The sequence below is a fragment of the Aphelocoma coerulescens genome, chromosome 2, assembly GCF_041296385.1.
Source record: "Aphelocoma coerulescens isolate FSJ_1873_10779 chromosome 2, UR_Acoe_1.0, whole genome shotgun sequence".
NCBI classification, from domain to species: domain Eukaryota; kingdom Metazoa; phylum Chordata; class Aves; order Passeriformes; family Corvidae; genus Aphelocoma; species Aphelocoma coerulescens.
In genome coordinates, this window is record NC_091015.1 from 92,434,234 (window position 1) to 92,451,782 (window position 17,549).

Sequence of the window (17,549 nt, forward strand, 5' to 3'; positions counted from 1 at the left end):
AAATCTTAGGTGATGGTGGCAATCAAAAATTCTCTCATCTTCTCTATTTCTTCAAAGAAATCAGTCCCTGCACATGATTTATACTTGCAGAAGATGCAAGTACCTCAACTGCAGAGATATTTTATATTAAGCCCTTTTTAGATTCAACAGAGCAAACAATAGCATTAAGAACTGCATCCATACAGACTGTACAGACCTGTAGAGTTTAATACCTGTACTTAAAATCTGTTTACTGGAATAGAAATAAAGTGCTTAGTATATCCAAAACAATTGTAGACCTGGATTTTCACTGCCAACCAACACTGTGATCAATTTTAAAGTTTTAATTATTACTATAAACCTTTGCAATATGTCTACCTAAGGAAGGAGAGGGAGGAATGTCTAGTGTCAAAAACACAGCTCCTTAATTTGTCCATTACAAAATGAACAAACACAAAATACAATCCTTTCACACACATGTTTTGCAAGCTCTTTCTCAGTCATTCACCTGGAGCTAGAAAAACAGGAATCCACAAGAGGACTGCACCACTAAGAACTTCCTGTCAACAGCAGACAGGTAAACTTAGTAAGTCTTCCACCTCAAAATACCTTCCTGCTCCACCATCAGACATGCTGTGGCACAGCCCTTGCTGTATTTCTGCTCCTTAAAGGCCATGGCTCAGTATTCCAGCTCCATGAGCAGTGGGCATGCACGAAGGCAGGCAGTCTGTTACCTTGCTAGGATAACAAGACTCAGTGGCTCAAGAACCTTCTCAGCAACTGCCTTTAAATCAGGTCCTGCTTTGGGCAGGAGACACCTGCCTCGGCTTTTGAGCCTCTGCTGCTCTATTCTTCTCCTGTTCCTCTGCCTTCCTCCGCTCCTCTTTTAGCTCCTTGTATCTCCATTTGGGAATCTGCAGATAGGGGTCATCCTTTGCACTGCTCCTCCTTCTGGCCTTTTCTGGCTGGAAGGTGGGTGGGGGAGCCTTGCTGACACGGACTTTGGGGATGACAAATCCCGGCCGGACACTGCTCCGTCGAAGCAGATGGAGCGGCAGGAGGCTTGCTTTCCTCGTGGCTACTGCGTTCACTTGGGACATTGAAATGCTGATGGGCTGCAGGCTGGCTCGACGCTCCTTCTTCTTGGGGATCACTGTGACTCTGGAGTTCTGAAAGAGCTTCTCATAGCTGCTGATGTGATCTTTGTCGTGAAATCGGATCTCCTCTGCTCTCTGCTTCCTGAGGATTTCCTGCACTGCCAGTCTGCGTTTCCCCACACAAGGTGGGCTGCCTGGGCACACAGTCTGGCATGCCAGAGCAATGAAGGGACTTCCCAAGCTTGTTGTCACCTTCACCATGTGGTCAAGGACCCCGTCCTCTTCTGGGCCATAGAAAGATCGGAATGAGACAGCTGCCCTTACACACTCAGAAACCTTCTGCAAACAGCTTTTTGGCTCTGCAGCCTTGGCAAGAAGTTCCTTCATTTTTGGCCATTCTGGTTTATATTGATCAGAAAATTGTTCTGGGCATGGCCTGTCCATCAGCTTCTGCATGACCAAGGCAGACTCTGATCTTCCTGTGAAACAAGCCCATTCCCATGAAGTCAATCCACGGCTTGGGTCAGTTGCATGAACATTTGCCCCTCAAAAAAAAAAAAAAAAGAAAAACAATTAGTGTTAATTAATTGAACCACCCACACTCCTGTTGCTGTGATCAGAGGTGAGTTCGGCAGACCCCTGCAATACAACATAAATACACAATAATATTTCTGTCAAAATAAACATGGAATTAAGGACAGATCAGGTTCCTGACTTTCTGGACTCCTTATTTATTTAAAACAAGGTAAAAGACATTAAGACTTATATATGAAATTCTCTTTAAGTTACAAATAATGAAAAAATTACCTGTATTTAATCTTGACTGACATTTTAATATTCATAGGGAGCTCATAGGGAAAGAGTTACAGATATGGAAAGAAACAATTCTCCCCATATAAAATAGTGGACTTTGTACCAGTCACTGCCACTTGGAAGAAAGATCTTAGGTTAATGATCAGAAGTTCCATGAAAATATCCACTCACTGCTCACTAGGGGTAAGAACAGCCAATAAAATATAATGAATTTCTTAAAAAGCATTAAAAATGGAAAAAAATAGCAAAAAGGGGGGAAATAGACAAAACAACAAATGTGCAATTCATGCTCTCTTACGTCTAAAAGGACCCTGTAGAATTAGGAAATGTTGAGAGGATGGTAACAAGGGTGATCAAGTATAAGGAAAGTTTCCATAAATATCAGAGAGTGGATAATGGGTGAGATAGACCTTCAGTCTGAGCCCAGAGCAGCTGTTCTCATCTACCTGAGATTACCAGCCCTAAGGAAATGAAGTAATTGTTAACCAAAACACTGCTATTGCCAAGTAGACCAGTCATAAGAGGCAGCTGGGATACAGGCTACACAGCAGAGGCTTAGACATTTGAAGTGTTATCTCCTGGAAGGAAATTGTTTCTAGTGTCCTATCCTCCTCCCATTCCCAATTTATGATCTTTATCCCTCCAATTCTGATGTCTTTCCCCCTCACCATTCTTTTTTTTTCTTATATATCTGCATCCTTTTCCATCTTTGCATTCCTTTTGATCTCTCCACCTTCCTATAAGACCCATTGGCTTTTGCCCTTGTTCTTCACTCTTTTGTTTTCAAGTGGAGTTACACTCCTCCTCCAGGGCACTTGGATGCTTGAAGAGAGGATACAAGAGCAGCAGGAGAAGCAGGCATCCTAGTCTACTCTATGGTTTCCTTTACAACTTCTTTAGTACCATATCCACATCCCTTGGCAACCAGAAAACTGCAGGGAAGTCCTCCCATGATGTTAGGGTGGGACTGTGGGCATTTGTCAATGAGGGTGGCATGTGCCCAGCCCTGCTCACAGAGAAAGCTCAATTCAGAGTGCACCTGTGGAAGAATTGCTGCAGAACAATGAGCAGCAGCAAGTGGTTTTGGAAGCTGAAGTTAGCAGGACACTGTTGGAAAAACCCAACAGATTACAGCTGGTGAGTGCTAAAGGATACAAAAGACCTGTCCAAAAACTGGCTTGATGGCACCAATTAAATAGAATCTCAGAGATGTGTCAAGGACTTGATAATTGGCACCACATCCTGTGCTTTGCATCCAAGTGATCCTGGGCACACCACCTGGGCACACACATCTTGATGTTTTACAGTGTATGGGTATGAAGGTGAATGAATGAAATCAATAGAATGAGTGAACACCTGGTGTCAGGCAGACAAGTTCTTAAGCTGAAAATCCTTTGTTTTATATCCTGCCTTTGAACTTCGACAGATCTCAGAGGGAGCTTTGCACGCTCCAGTCTGCAGACTGTTCAGCAGGTCTGCTCCCTGCGACAGGCACGGGCTCTTTGCCCAGCTGCCTTCAACATACTGAGCTCTGCAATGTTCAGTCATGGTTTACTCATATCTCTGGCCCTGCAGATATTTTCTGGGTTTCTTGAAAGAGTTTAAAGGGCTTTTTGAATTTATTGAAGGGCTTCTTTACCAGATGAAGGACCATTTTCAAACAGCAAACACAAAACTGACCTACACGGATTTTGTCACAAAAGCGACAGTCTGTCCCATTGCTTTGCAAGATGTCCAGAGACCTGAGGAAAAGGCCAGAGAATACCATGATAATTTTTTTTCAGGGTGGATTACCTTGGAGACAGCATTTCAAACTAGAATAAGGAGTACTCGAAATAAGGAAAGGCAACCACAAACCAGTTTGTAATGGGTTCAGTACACCCTTTCCCACAAAGGATGTTTTGTCATTACAGGAAAATAAAGGGAAAAAGAGAGCACGGGGAAAGTGATAAAACCCTCAATTTTAACTCTATTAAGTTAATTCCTAAGTCTTTGAGAAAATCCCTAAAGAGAGGGTGCTGGAGATACAGAACAAGAATGGGTGTGGAAGGAGACACCCTAAGCAATATTGCTGATCACAGTTTAAGTCTAATTTAAGTGAAATTTGCAGAAAGGACCACTCAGAGAGAGCACCAGGGCACTGCAGGGAGTCAAGCATGGGGCCCAGATTGGAAGGCAGAAAGGAGCCAAAGAGGAGGAAGAGTCAATCAAATCAAAGAGTTCACCAGCCGTGGATTTGAAGAAAGGATTTCAAGGTCTTAAAGGCAGAAGGGCTTGATGAAGTTCATGACTGCAGAAATTACAGATAAATCAGTGAGGGGAGGGAATAAGATGTACAAACACACGACCTCCTGCTTCACTAACTTGTTTTTGAACTTCCCTACCCAAGCTTCCTACCCTTGAATCTGTCCCATCTCAGGTTAGCCTCTTTCCCTGGTCCCTTCTTAACACTTGCCTGGGTCTGAACTCCTTCCCGAAAGAGCTGACTGTGGCAAACTGTGTGGAAGTTGTTTCCTTGGTGTACATATAACAGGCAAGGAATTAATACAGGAATAACAGCAGCTAAAGGAATTGTCTTCAAACACAAAATTTAATTCTCAGTTTGTAAGCAAGCAAGAGGTACAGACAGCTGCTTAGCACTATCCTCAAGAAAAAGTCAGTCCAGTTCTGATATGGTGTAGCTGTGAGACCTTGGAGCAGAGTAGTTCAAAAAGGACAGTGTGAGAAAGTGCTCACTGGGGGCTCCCCACCTTTGCTTGGGGGTTGCACTCACCTCTGGTCCTTGTCTGGGCTGTGCCTGTGCCTGGCCATGTGCCCTCCTGGTTTGGACCCTGACTCACAGAGTTAATTTCGTGTTTGACCTCAGATCCACCTTGTCTCTATGGGCTTGTCCTTATCATCATGGACTTGCCTGGCAATCCCTGTGGTGCTGGCTGATCCAGGTTGTTCTCACCAGCCCTGCCATGTTCCTTAAAGGACCGCCTTTGTTGATGAGGCTGGTGCTGAGGCCTTCCTGTCACCCTTGGCTCACTTCCCTTTGATGAGAAGCCCACTCCTGACAGATGAGTCCCCAGGTGTTTTGGAAACTTTATCTCAGAAAACAATACTACAGAGTATTGAAATCCCAACCTTTTAACAGAAATCAATGCTGACTTTGTACCTTGTATCACAAAATCTCTTCTAAAGCATGATTTACCATAGTTTTATTGATTTTCTGCACAAATCAGGAGACATTCCTGAACAAACTTGTCATTCAGCAGAATGCCTTATCTGGAACAGACACGAGTAGTCATGTCCCTTTGTAAACATGATAGCAGTCTTACGGAACCAATTGTCATTTCAGTGTAAGTATAGCCTACAAGTTTTCTTTCAGGAATGCTGCACTTGTCTTGCTTTTCCTAAAAGTTGCCCTGAACATCATTTTCAGCACAGTTAGTTTGAATACACGTGCTCCTTTAGGATATAAATATCCTATTTTATTAAGACTTCATGTCCTTTTGAGATGCAGAACTGGCATCTTGAGTTTAAAGACAAGGGCTGAGGTGGCTCAGGCTCTGTTACCAGCCCGTTTTATGTGTGGTGTTTAAAGCCCAGTCACCAGATCCAGGGCCACTCCAACAGCACTACTAAAGCAGCACTGAGTTTACACTGGAGATTACAGCAGGGCTTGACACGTGAATAACAACCAGCATTTCTGGCTGGCTCTCCTGATGAGCGCTGGCAGTGGCGCGGTGCTGGCAGCGCAGCAGCCTGTGACAAACTGCCGATGGGAGACCGGGCCCACCCTTCACCCGCTGTGCACTCATGAACGGCAAATTCGCATGTTCCAAAGACTCTCTCTGAAAGAGCAACATTATGGCCAAGTGTCTCAGAGTGCCTTAATCTTGTAGTGATTGACCTTGGCCCCCCTCCAGGAACTCAAATTTCAGAAAGAGCAGTCACTGGCAATCCAGCTCCGACCATCTGTCACACATTGCTGTTACCTCTTTCCCCATCTGACTGTGCTAAAACCATGCTAAGGCAGCTAGGAAGGTGAGTTATTTTGCTTTACTGACCTCCTGCATTGCCATAAGTAGCTGGCCATCAGCAGAGGTCTTACCCAAGCCTCTGAACAGATACTGGGTTTAAAAACCTCCTGGCTGTAACTCTTTTCTAAACGCACATAACTGCTTTGTAGCTGTGCAAGTAGACCCACAGCTGACTATGGGTGTTTCCCCTCTATGTTGCCATACATTTTTATATTTTGATATAGAATTTTGCTGGTTTGTTTGTCAAATTGATTTTCTCACCAAATCTTTTAGTAACAACTTCTTTTACCTTCTTCAGCACACTAGCACTTCATTATCAGCAGCCACTCAGTGTCCTGTAAGTCTCAAACTACTTCTAAATCCATTCTGAGTGAGCATTTCCCTCCTGCCCTCCCTCCATGTCACCAGATTGTGCAGTGCTCAAAAATACTCAGATATTAAAATGGGTGCACGCAATTTACCGCACTTCCTTCAAGGCCCCTGTTTTCAGCTGAAAATGTGAGGAACTGCAAGTACTCACCGAAACTGCAATTTAGAAAATCAAAAGTATATTAACTCTACAGATCTTTAGTCAGTGGATGATATCCTCACTATCTCTGATGCAAAAACAGGCTGATAAAACTTCCTCTAGGCAAACTCAAGATGGAGGCAAAGAAAGCCATTTTCTGGCTGGCCAAAGGTTTGTTCTCCCCAATATTATGTTTTCTTATGAATCATGGAAACAAGAAGTGGCTGTTCAGATGCCAGAGGCAGCAACCACAGCAGTGAACTTTGATATTGATACTTTTTGTGTAAGAATCAGAATAACAAGTACTGAGTTATTTACATAGCTGAAAGGTTGTGAAACAGCTTCTAGTGACCCAAACAGAATGAACAGGCTTCCCTCAGATCTCTAGTGATAATAATAGGTCATGACACCGTAAGACCAATTTGACAAGTCAGAAAATCATAGGATTGAAGCTTCATTTTAAGTGAAGATTTATAACACACATTAGAAAATTCTGAACTAGCATCTTCATGAAGTATGTGTGAGTCCAGAAAGTGCATCTGCTTCTAGCAGTGTTCGAGCTCTGACAGCAGTTTCATAAATTTTTGTCATAAAAATTTAACTCGAAAATGAATGATCCAATTCCTAAGCCTTTGTTCCAGTGTAAGAGGCTACAGAACCCAGCAGAAAATAACACACCAGTTACCACATCATGTTTTCTGTGTCGTATCAATGACACAGAAATAATATCATATCTGTCTAGAAACTGGATATTATGAAATGAAGGATAGTAATATCACTAGGCTTGATAAAAGCCTGTGATTTAAAATATTCTGATTATGAGGGGTTAGACTCTTGTGACAGCAGAATCACTGAAATGAACTCCTTATTCAAGATCTTCCTCAATGAAATGGACCTGTAGGACTCTTGATCTAGACACTAACAATACTCACATTCCATTTGTTATTATTTCCATAATATTTAATTTGTGTCATATATTTGCAACTGAAAAACAAGAATATATACTAATATAAGCTAGTTATTTAATTATTATCTACCAGTTTATATACCAGTTACTTCATATAAAAAAACCCCATGCAATATTGTGGCTGAAAGATGCTGTATGTTAGGACTGCTCTTGTAGAGGCTGCTGCCCCTCAAGAGGTCTTCTGAGTCTTCTCTCCAGGACCCCTTCACTTGCAGTGCAATACAGCTGGAAACTCAACTGCAGACAAGAGCCAAGAGTGAGAAACGTAATTCCTGTTCTCAGATGTGAACAGAGACAGGTGGGCAGAGAGAGACCTGCTCACTCCCTGTGCCTCGGCTCCCTCCTTGCAGCAGAGACAAGACCTGCTGGTGCCCTGTTGCCCATAAGCCTGGAGACCAAACTCAGAGCTATAGAGGCGTTAAAAAAATCCTAAGTCACCAAATTTCCCACCAGTGTTCCCTGTGGCATATGGCCCCTACATCCAACTCTCCTGACAGGAGCCTGAGACCCCAAAGCTTTCCAGTCCCTGCCACAGTTTGAGGCAGAAGTGGAGGTCTGGCTCTGGTCCCACCCTTGCACTGTCAGACACAGAGCTGGCAGCAAGAGCCCTGCGAGCCTTTCCCAGCTGTGTCATGGATTTCATTAACTCCTGTTCTACAAATTTTGATGATCCTGCTCCCCAAACTCTCCTGGGGACAATCAGTCTCACCCTGAGAGTTCTAGGAAAGCTCCTGGGCGAGTTTGTACAGGCAAACCAAGTGCTCCCTCAGCACGTGCCTTCACTGCCTTGACTATGGCTTATTTAAAAGCTGCACCCATTTCCAGGGAAGGCTGTACTACAGTTCTCAGAGGAAGCACCCCAAGAGCCAGTTTTCTTCTTCTTAGTTGTTAGTATTTAGTTAGAGGATGATAAAGAAGAAGCAAAACACTTTGTATACCTGCCATCACCAAGGCTTTCACACATTCCGTTCGGCCCTGCATTGCAGATTTCATCAGTGCTGTGAATCCAAACGCATTCCTCTTCTCAATATCAAGCCCGGGAAAATAGTTCAATAAATAATTTGTAATGGTTATGTGCCCTTTAAAGAAACAAAAGAAACAGAAAAACAATACGTCACAGAATGAAGGTTCTGTTTCAAGGATAAACCAAAAATTTACTCCTGCAGGTCTGATAACTGGAAAATGCAGATAATTAATAAGATCTCTTTTCTTAGTGTCCTCTTCCACTCATTGCAGTCATCAGCCTTAGGGTTAAGTGGCCCTGACTTGTGACCAGAATGCTGGGATAGGAGGTGGAAAACATGGGTTCCCACCTTCTCTCAAGTTGCTCTCCTTTCTGAAAAGTCAGTTTAAGGTAAGGGAATAATTGAAGACCAGAGGTGGTCACTCTGAGGTTGCAAGGGGCCCCGGTTTCTTGACTCAGTGAGTAGCACTACAAAGGAAATCCCTACAGCTTATGGAAGGAAGTTCCATCTTGTCTTGGGGTGACTTTATGATGCTGGATCCTCTATTGCCTGCTTATTGCCCAGACATGAATCCTGTGCCTTTCTGTCCCTTTAAGCCAGATCTGAGAGATGGGGGGGAAAGGTGGTGGAATTCCTTCGGCAGCTGTGTTCAAAAACACAGATAACTCCCTCGTGCTCTGTCCCCAGCGCTCAGCTCTGCAGCAGGGAAGAGAGTTGTATTCTTTTGCTTTTTAGCTAGCTTCTCGTTCATTAGCTGAGGGAGGAGTTTTCCTGGGACTGTGGCTTCTTCTTCTCAAACTGGAACTGTTCAGCTTTGCTCCGGTCCGGAACACCATCCCCGGGAGGCCGCACACCGCAGCCCGGAGGGGCCCATGACACACCCCAGCTCCGGAGAGAGCAGAGCCACACCTACAGAAAGGACTCTGAATCTACCAGGTCTTCTTCACAGCGAGAGGTTTTATTACCTAACATTATTCATTTTTTCCCCATTGTACCTGAGTGCACCTTGCTTGTTAAATAAATAAATAGGTTTTTTCACTTTCCTCCAGAGATTCTTTCTGAACCTGGGTGAGGGAGGGGCTGCTGAAACCTGCCTTCTATTCAAGGACACGTTCATTTCAGATGTTTCCTCCCAATTTGTCTCAAACCAAGACACGTCACTGGGGGAACTGACTGCAAAGGTTCAGCTTTTTCCCTCCTCTGGTAAATTTGACCCTTACAATCATGGTGCTTCATTAAAAAGTGATGATTGCACACAGTTATTCCAGCCAATAATGCTAATGAACCATGTCAGGCCTGATACAAGAGAAAGGAATATTTTGTGTAGGATCCCACATTTTTATTTTTCCATCTGACAGTGTAAAGCCACTTGTCTACTCTCCTGCAGTTGGAAAATGGAACTGATGTTCAGTTTTGGTAGTAAAATGAATTATTTAAGTTCTGTTTCTAAAAGCAACTGTTGTTGCCATTCATGTGCCTTGTATGCCAGGATAACTGGTGTCTGCAAGGCTATACTGAGGAGCTGAACACATCTCTAGCTAAATGGTTGGAAGACCAATTAAGACATCAAATCTTTATAATTGGACTATCAGACGAATAGCTAGTGCCATAATGACTCATTCAAAACAGTTTTCCCTCCACTTGTCAATCATTTTATGATGCTTTGATGCTCTATAAAATAATGCCGTCTGTCAGGCAGCTGCAACAATCACAATTTAATTAGTAGGAGATGTAAAAATATTCTCTCATCTCACTCTGCAGTCCAGCTGACTATTCTGTAATGCATGCCATTCAAATTCATCTAGAAATGTTACTGAAGCAGATTATAATTCATACAGGACAATTTAAAAGTCTATAGCGTCACATCTGGTGTAGATTTCATCAGCAGCCACTTTGTACCAACACAGTCCTCCATTCACTTTGAAAAGCAGGCTAAGAAAGTCTTTACCAATTAATTTAACATGTGTTGCAGGTTTACTTTCTCTCCTATAATTTTTTTGAGTGTTACCTTTCTGCATAACTGGAGGCTCTCATGAAACCTGAGCAAATCTAGAGATAGTGCAGATCAGACGAGCAACTCCCAAGTCAGAGAAAAGCAAATAAATAGCTCCCTGTACCTTGAGCAATCCAATGAGAATGAAATATAAAAATTCAGCAAACCATAACAAGCTGAACAAAGCCAAAGTGAACTGGGTTCAGGGCAGGATCAGGTGACCTGGTCCAGCTTACTCAATACAGAGGCTTCAGCTTTACTGATTTTTTGGCATAAAATCAAATCCTAGCAAGGAATCAGTTGCTACTGGGAGAATCTTTGTGCCCAAATTGTTTTGCAGGACACTCTCTGTTTCAGTGATGTAGAGCATGTGTCCTCATGAAGGCTTTGGAACAGTTGAAATACTGCTTTTTGACCACAAAAAACAGAGGCAAACTGAAACAACTAGAAATAATAAAATGGAAGATTTTTCAGCAGTTATTACATCACTAAAGATGTTCTTCCCTTTGCCAAAAGTATAATTACAGTAAGAGATGTTTTGCAAATCTGGGGTGATCCTAAGAATTAATCCTGAAAGATCTTGCTTAACCGAAACTCTCCAGGGGACTAGAAAAGGCCTCAAATGAGACAAAAAAAATTATCAGCAGTAAAATAAGAAAGAAAATTAAGAAGTTTGTGATTCTCAGAAGTTTTGTGTCTCAGGGATTCCTGAAAACCACTGCAATTTTAATCTGGAGGATATTCTGTGCTCTGAGGTTTGCTTCAGATTTCCAGTTCAAACAGATATCAAATGCAAAGCAAAACTCAGAGCTACCAAGTTTTAGTTCAAACCCTGACATACACTTTTGATTTAAGACCATAAAGTTTGCTTTGGTTCTCCTGTGTCTGGGTTAACAAGCATCCTGTACCTAAATTGTAAACTGGATGAGTCTCCTGTGATGCAAAGTCTGCTGTGCAAGCCATATGCATCTCTAAAATAAACAAGCCTGGACTCAGCCAGTTTGGTTATACTGAATTCAAGCAGGCTCTTGCTGTTTGTAAGCCAGCTCTATCTCCTACCAGAACTGGCATGCTAAGGGTACACTTCTTCTCCCTGCAAGCCATATATAGAGATCAGCACAGATGTCTGTAATAGCTTAATTCACTTAATTGCTGCCACAAAGGAAAGACCTATAATGATAACAATATTGCCTAATAATTTGTGTAACACAGGCAGAAGTATAAGCTGCATAGTAAGGAAGATGCTTTGTCAAATAACGTTTCACTCCTGAATTGTACCTGCAAAATGCTTGTGTTTGGCCTGTGGTTAGTGAACGCTTTCTCACAGATGGATGGAACCAAGGACACCCAGAATGCTTTTTCCTCTGGGTGTTTTAGGTGTTTGTGTTCTCATGTCTTTCTTAATAAACAGTAACTGGGATAACTTCCAATTTGTGTTCCCAGCTCTACAGCCTTGCCCCAAACTGATGGCTGTACCATAAAACATCTATACTTGGTAAGCAAATACAACTCCCTCTGAACACCAGTGCATGCCAGTTACTATACACTGATGTAGCTGTGTCCCCATCAGCAGGAGAACTGAGAAAAAAAATGTAATTTTCCTTCTTTTCCCATTTTTTTTAAAGTCACTCTCCTTCCTCCCTTTCTTTCCACATCTAATTTCAATTGCTTGTTTCTAGCAATCTCACATTTTTTTCTGCATTGTCCTTGCAATGATGTCTAGTGATTTTGCTTCTGCTTCAATAGCTTCACCACCCATTTCTGGGCACCACCTGCTGCAGACTGCAAGGCATTTACAGTTCTGGAAGGCAAGCTCTCTTTGAAAAGGGATATAAGAAATAGGAAAAATTGAGAAAGCAGATGAACAGACCAATTGTCAAATGTGAAATTTACACGCAAAGCAGAGAACTTTGTTTGTTGTTACTTTTCTATACTAATAAGCTTGTTACAAAAGTATGGCTTTTCACTGATCCCTCCAACCTGTCTTTCTCTCGTCAGCCCATGCAGAACTTCAGCCCTAGATACTTTTGTTGGAGGATGAGAATCTCAAATTATCAAAAGTAATATGAGGGATTGAATTCACTCATTTTCTGAGATTCTAGTTGTTTTTTAATTTAATCCTCTTTAATTCAAGCTGATGGTCATATTTGAACATCATATCTGGGCAGTCATGAAATGGCCTAGTCAAGTGTGGGTTTTAAACTCCTCAGCACAAGTGAAGAGAGTTCTCCGTCATTTCTTTTGCTATTCATACCTCAGAATGATGCAAGAAACACAAGGAACAATTCCTCAGGACCACACCTTTTTTCCCATCCAGCTCCGCCTTGGGGTCTGGCCATACACGATGATGCCTTAGGTTTTAACTTTTATATTTTTCAAATCCTGTATTGCTTAGTGTGTAACTCTGAAACTTCATGCAGCCTGTTGGCTACTGTTCTCCCATGCTGGTTAGACATAACAAAGCCTCTCTAGCTTTGCACTTCAAGGGCACCTTGTTGTCCCAGGCCCTGAAATGTGTAAACTAAAGCCTCTGAACAGGGGGAGGGGGAAACTTGGGGTAATTACTTCATTGCCTGAAACTGTAATTGGAGGATTAACCCCAATATGTAAATGGACCAAACCTATAAAAGTGTGAAAAACCTGTGACCCAGTGGCCATCTTGGGTGTAGCCCCTCAGAGGCTTTTTGACTCCCTGGGTGTTCCTATTGAAGGCCCTTCAAATAAATACCTGCTTTTATGCTCTTAATCTTGTCTAGCCTCTGTTTTCAGGTAGCCACTTCAAGGCATCAGTTCTGGCACCCCCGGTGGGACTCAAACTCACAATCCCTGGCCCACCTGGTCAGTGGATTCTAACAAAAATGGCAGCACTTTCTGAAACCTTCAAATACTACCTTACAAATAACTGAAATAATGTGGATTTGATATTAGACCTTCCACAGGAAAACCCATTGTTTTGGTATAAATAACAGTGATCTCAAAATAATTTATTTTGTAAAAATGTGATTACTTTCACACCCTAAAGTTAAACCTCCCTCCCAACAAATAAATTCTCCACTAAAGGTAAGTTTGCATAAGCTCTGCTTTCAGGTCTTTATGATACACTGCTCAGTGTTACTACTTAACATCCAGCAATAATTAAGCAGCATCTATAGCACTGTAGCTCCTCTGGTTGCAATGTTAACCTCACAGTAATCTCTACTAACACTACATCAGTATCTTGTGATAATTAATTAAATAACTGGTGTAAACACTGTAGCTCAGGATTAGCACAGGCAGGGGAAAACATCCAAGTTGTTGGGGGTTTGTATAAGCTTCTGCTGACTACAGTAATTTCCAGTTGCTTTGGGGATCAATAGCAAGTACTGGCAGAGAGTGTCAAGTCAATGTCAGCCTGCTGGATTAATTCTCAGCTCATTATCATGAGTTATAAAGGTCAAGAAGGAGGCAGTGTTAAACCTTTTTTAGTCCAAATTTATATTACGGCAGGTAAATAAAAGCAGATTTGTGTTTTGGAGACTTCTTTACCTTCTTTGGAAAACTACTGTACTCGTACTCATGGCTTTGCTATGAGTGTGCCTACTGTGGTCACAATTCTTTCTTCAGTATTCAAGACCCATCTTGCAGCAACTTTAGCAGAGTTCACTTTGTGGTACAACACAAAGCAAGGTTAGGCACTACCTGGGAACGTTCAGTGGCACTGTTACTAAATTGACATGAAAACCTAACTGCTCTAATCTTTAGACATGGCTTGTAATGTCCATTGATATTCCTTGATGGAAATTCATTCCTGGGAGTGAGGACTATGTCCCATGAACTCCCACAAACATCTCATACTCTTCATCAGCCAGCAGACATGATAAAGACCAGCTGTGTCTTTCCTTGTAAAGTGACTGCCTCTGCAGAGCGTGCTTGAAGGAGGCAAAGGAAACCAGAGAAGCAGATCTAGGCAGCCCCTGGAAGAGCTTTTAGACTACAAAGTGATGGCATCCTTCCTTGGAGAAATTTTTCCCGATTTACGTGCTTTAGCACTTTGTTAACCCTTGTTAGGGGAAGCTAAATCTTCCCTTAAAGATTAAAGCACAGCCCTTCAGTTTTAACAGAAATAATCAAATGATTGTTTTCTAACTGAACACCAGGAACAAGGAACTCTCCTGGGAGTTTCTCTTACATCTAAGTGATCTGTTACACTCATTCACTGAATATTACCATGCTGGGTGGGATAAAAGAAAACCTTGTGCTAAACCCTGCTCTCACTCCAGCCTGCATCAGGAATAACATGGTCGATGTTGATACCAGCTGTTATCATTGGCAAACACTAAATCCTGATGAGATTTTTTTGCTTTCTAACTATGGAGTGGGTGAAGAACGTTTTAGCAGCTAAGATATTTCTTAATGATGATAGGTTTTCCTACAGTCATCAGTTACTACAGTCACTCTGAGGTAGGTGCAGCAAGCAGGGGAGAAAAGTACTAATGCAGCACATTACACGTCCACAGTGTTCATTTCTTGCTTGCCAGAGCAAACATCAGAAAACCAGTTTAAAGGAACAAAGCAGTATAATATTGCACACCTGGGATAAGATTGTCTTTATTTCTAATTTAAAATAATTAATGGCATCTACTAAAAATGTGTTGCTTTTGCTGCCCTAATCTATTGGATAAGTACCACTGTAGATTAATCAGTTCAAAGAAAATCATGACAAACTTACTTGGAAGTGGGCTTGGCCAGGATTATTTTACACAGCATAATTTCTTTTAGGGATTTGAAAAAAAAAATCCTAAAAAAAAATAGCCAAAACACACACTCCTCCCAAGACCATGTATGGAAGAGGTGATACAGAGAGCCTTACCTGCCTGTGCAGCTGTAATTAGAGCCGTGTTCCCTTCGTTGTCCTGCCAGTTCACATCAAGGTGAGGGCATTGTGCTAAGGCCATTACAATATCCACATAACCTTGGTAACAGGCAACAATAAGACCATTCTGTAAGTAAAATATAAAATGAAAGTTAGGATTCCCAGACTGAAAAAAATTCACTGAAGAAGCATGCTAGACTGCTTTTTTATTTTATATTTTTTTCCAGACAGAAGAACTGAAAAGATATCACCATAACTAGTGATTAGCTCCAGGCACAATGTTCAGATCCAAAACACTTCTTTTTATCTCTGCCCTTTGGCAAGAAATGTTTGATACTCCTCAGAAATACCTAAGAGAGTAGGTATTATATTATGCTACATGCAAAGTAACTGTTTATAAATGGCTTGTGCTTCTATGGCTATATACTCTCAATCCAAATGAGAATAAATCTGATTTTATTATATAATAAAATGAACCCAGCAGGCAAGATGAACTGGACCTGCTCTGAATATTAATTCTCTGAAAAACAACTACTTCTTCCATGAAGGGGAAGTGGTAGGCAGGAGTTCTGTTCATACTGCCTGTTGCTATCTTTAAATAATTCAGATTTCCCATTAGAACTAGGCCTCCTTTTTTTATAATCATAAATAAAATTAAATTGCTTTTAGAGGTCCTGTTTAATGTGTTTTATGACAGCTGGAGGCTGTAAAATTTCCAGGAGGAAGCCAAGCCAGGAGGTAAACCTTGTAACTACGCTTGGTACCCAGATAGTGTTTCACTCCACAGCAGCAAACTGACAGCTTCCCTAAAATACAGCAAAATACACTTGCCATTAATTAAATGGAACCACAGTACTTAATCCTGGCTGCTCACTTGACCACTAGGATTAAAGCCATTATCTCCGGTCTTCAGGATTACTTGGGCTGCCCTCGATCATCTGCCTGGGGCTGATGGGTGTAGAGGAGGGCCGGCACAGATAAATCAGCACTCCCTGCACTCCCTCCTCGCTGCCAGCGCATTACTCAGTTTGCCTGAGCTCAGCATGAGCATCTGACTGCCGAAAAGATAAGGGCAGAGACACAAATCTCAAACTGCCTGGTAACCCTGCCTCCCTGAAATGCACTCAAACGAAAGACTTGCAAGGAGAACCTGGTTATGAAAACAGAATGGCCTGCCCTGATTCCTCCATCATTTTTCTCTTGCCTACACATTCTCTTTATTTCTTTTTCCCATGGACATTACTAAGACAGAAATGTTCACCAGATGACAACTGAGGCTTTTGATTTATTGTCCTCACAACTAGTTAGTTATTAGTATAATTTCACTGTTATTCTGGACAGTTCTGTTGGCTGAGGTAGCAAACAGCTTCGTTGAGATACAGGAGTGACATCTACTCTTTATGCTGCTCACAGGCTATGTAGGTTATTTCTCAATTATATCTTTCAATAAAATAATTACTCTGCTTTCTTTTGTTCTCAAATCGCTCTTGCCCTCAGCATGAAGCAACACCTACCACTGCTCTATAAAGAGCATCTTCATTTCCTTGTGAAGAACCTGTAATACCTCAAAGCCTTCTATTGGAATTGTACAGAGGATTCTGCTAAAAGTCATGTATTTTTGGGGTTTTTTTTCACTAAACGTATGTACTTTCCTGGTAGGATTGTTCAGATTAATCCAATTTTACTGTAATGTAATTGTTTTTAGCTTCTAAGAAAAATGTGTCAGTGTCCACTTTGTAAGGACTTGAGCATTATTTCAGTTCTTTAATAATTTAATTTTTCACCTGATGTTCAGGATGTTTACAACTCCAAAAGCTGTGCAGATTTAAAACTCTACACAGTCATTCAGTAAAATATCTGTTACTTATGATAGCAGAAAATTAAGTTTGCGATTGTTTGGAGACAAAAAACTTTTGACAATAAGAAGAGAGAGTCTATTGTTCACTGAAAAAAATGACGTTTTTGAAGAGAGTGATAGTTTCAAAAAGGCTGTAAGAATAACTAAAAGTAGCTATCATCTCTAATGAAAAGAAAATTATTTCACCCAATATCTGGAGGATATTTTCAAAGTGTATTCTCACACAACATTTTTCTGTTCTATAAATAGTTACTAGATGCTTAAAATAAGTTTGGTTTTTTGTTCTCTTTGTAAAAGAGTAAAGTTAAAATATTGTAAAGAGATATTAAAATACTGTAAAAAAATTAATAACAAACATTAGTTTGGTTTTTTTTTTTATGCAAGAGGTTTTTGCATTACAGTTTTCAGGGACTTTTAGTCTACTTTTAGTTCTACTTTTAGTGGGTACCTCCATTAGATAGGAACTAATGCATCTAGCACTGATTTCAG

The 17,549-nt window shown here is 41.4% G+C and overlaps 1 protein-coding gene across 1 annotated transcript in view; it reads right to left on the reverse strand.

Moving 5' to 3' along the window:
* Positions 1–687: 687 nt before the first annotated feature.
* The window catches only part of ANKRD33B (ankyrin repeat domain 33B), a 49,701-nt gene continuing 32,839 nt past the window's right edge, over positions 688–17,549 (reverse strand). The window contains exons 2-4 of the mRNA XM_069005899.1: positions 15,200–15,329; positions 8,331–8,471; positions 688–1,621 (exon numbers count right to left, since the gene is read on the reverse strand). Of these exons, the coding sequence (XP_068862000.1) occupies positions 771–1,621; positions 8,331–8,471; positions 15,200–15,329 (1,122 nt within the window). The 3' untranslated portion in view covers positions 688–770. The remainder of the gene's footprint in view (positions 1,622–8,330; positions 8,472–15,199; positions 15,330–17,549) is intronic.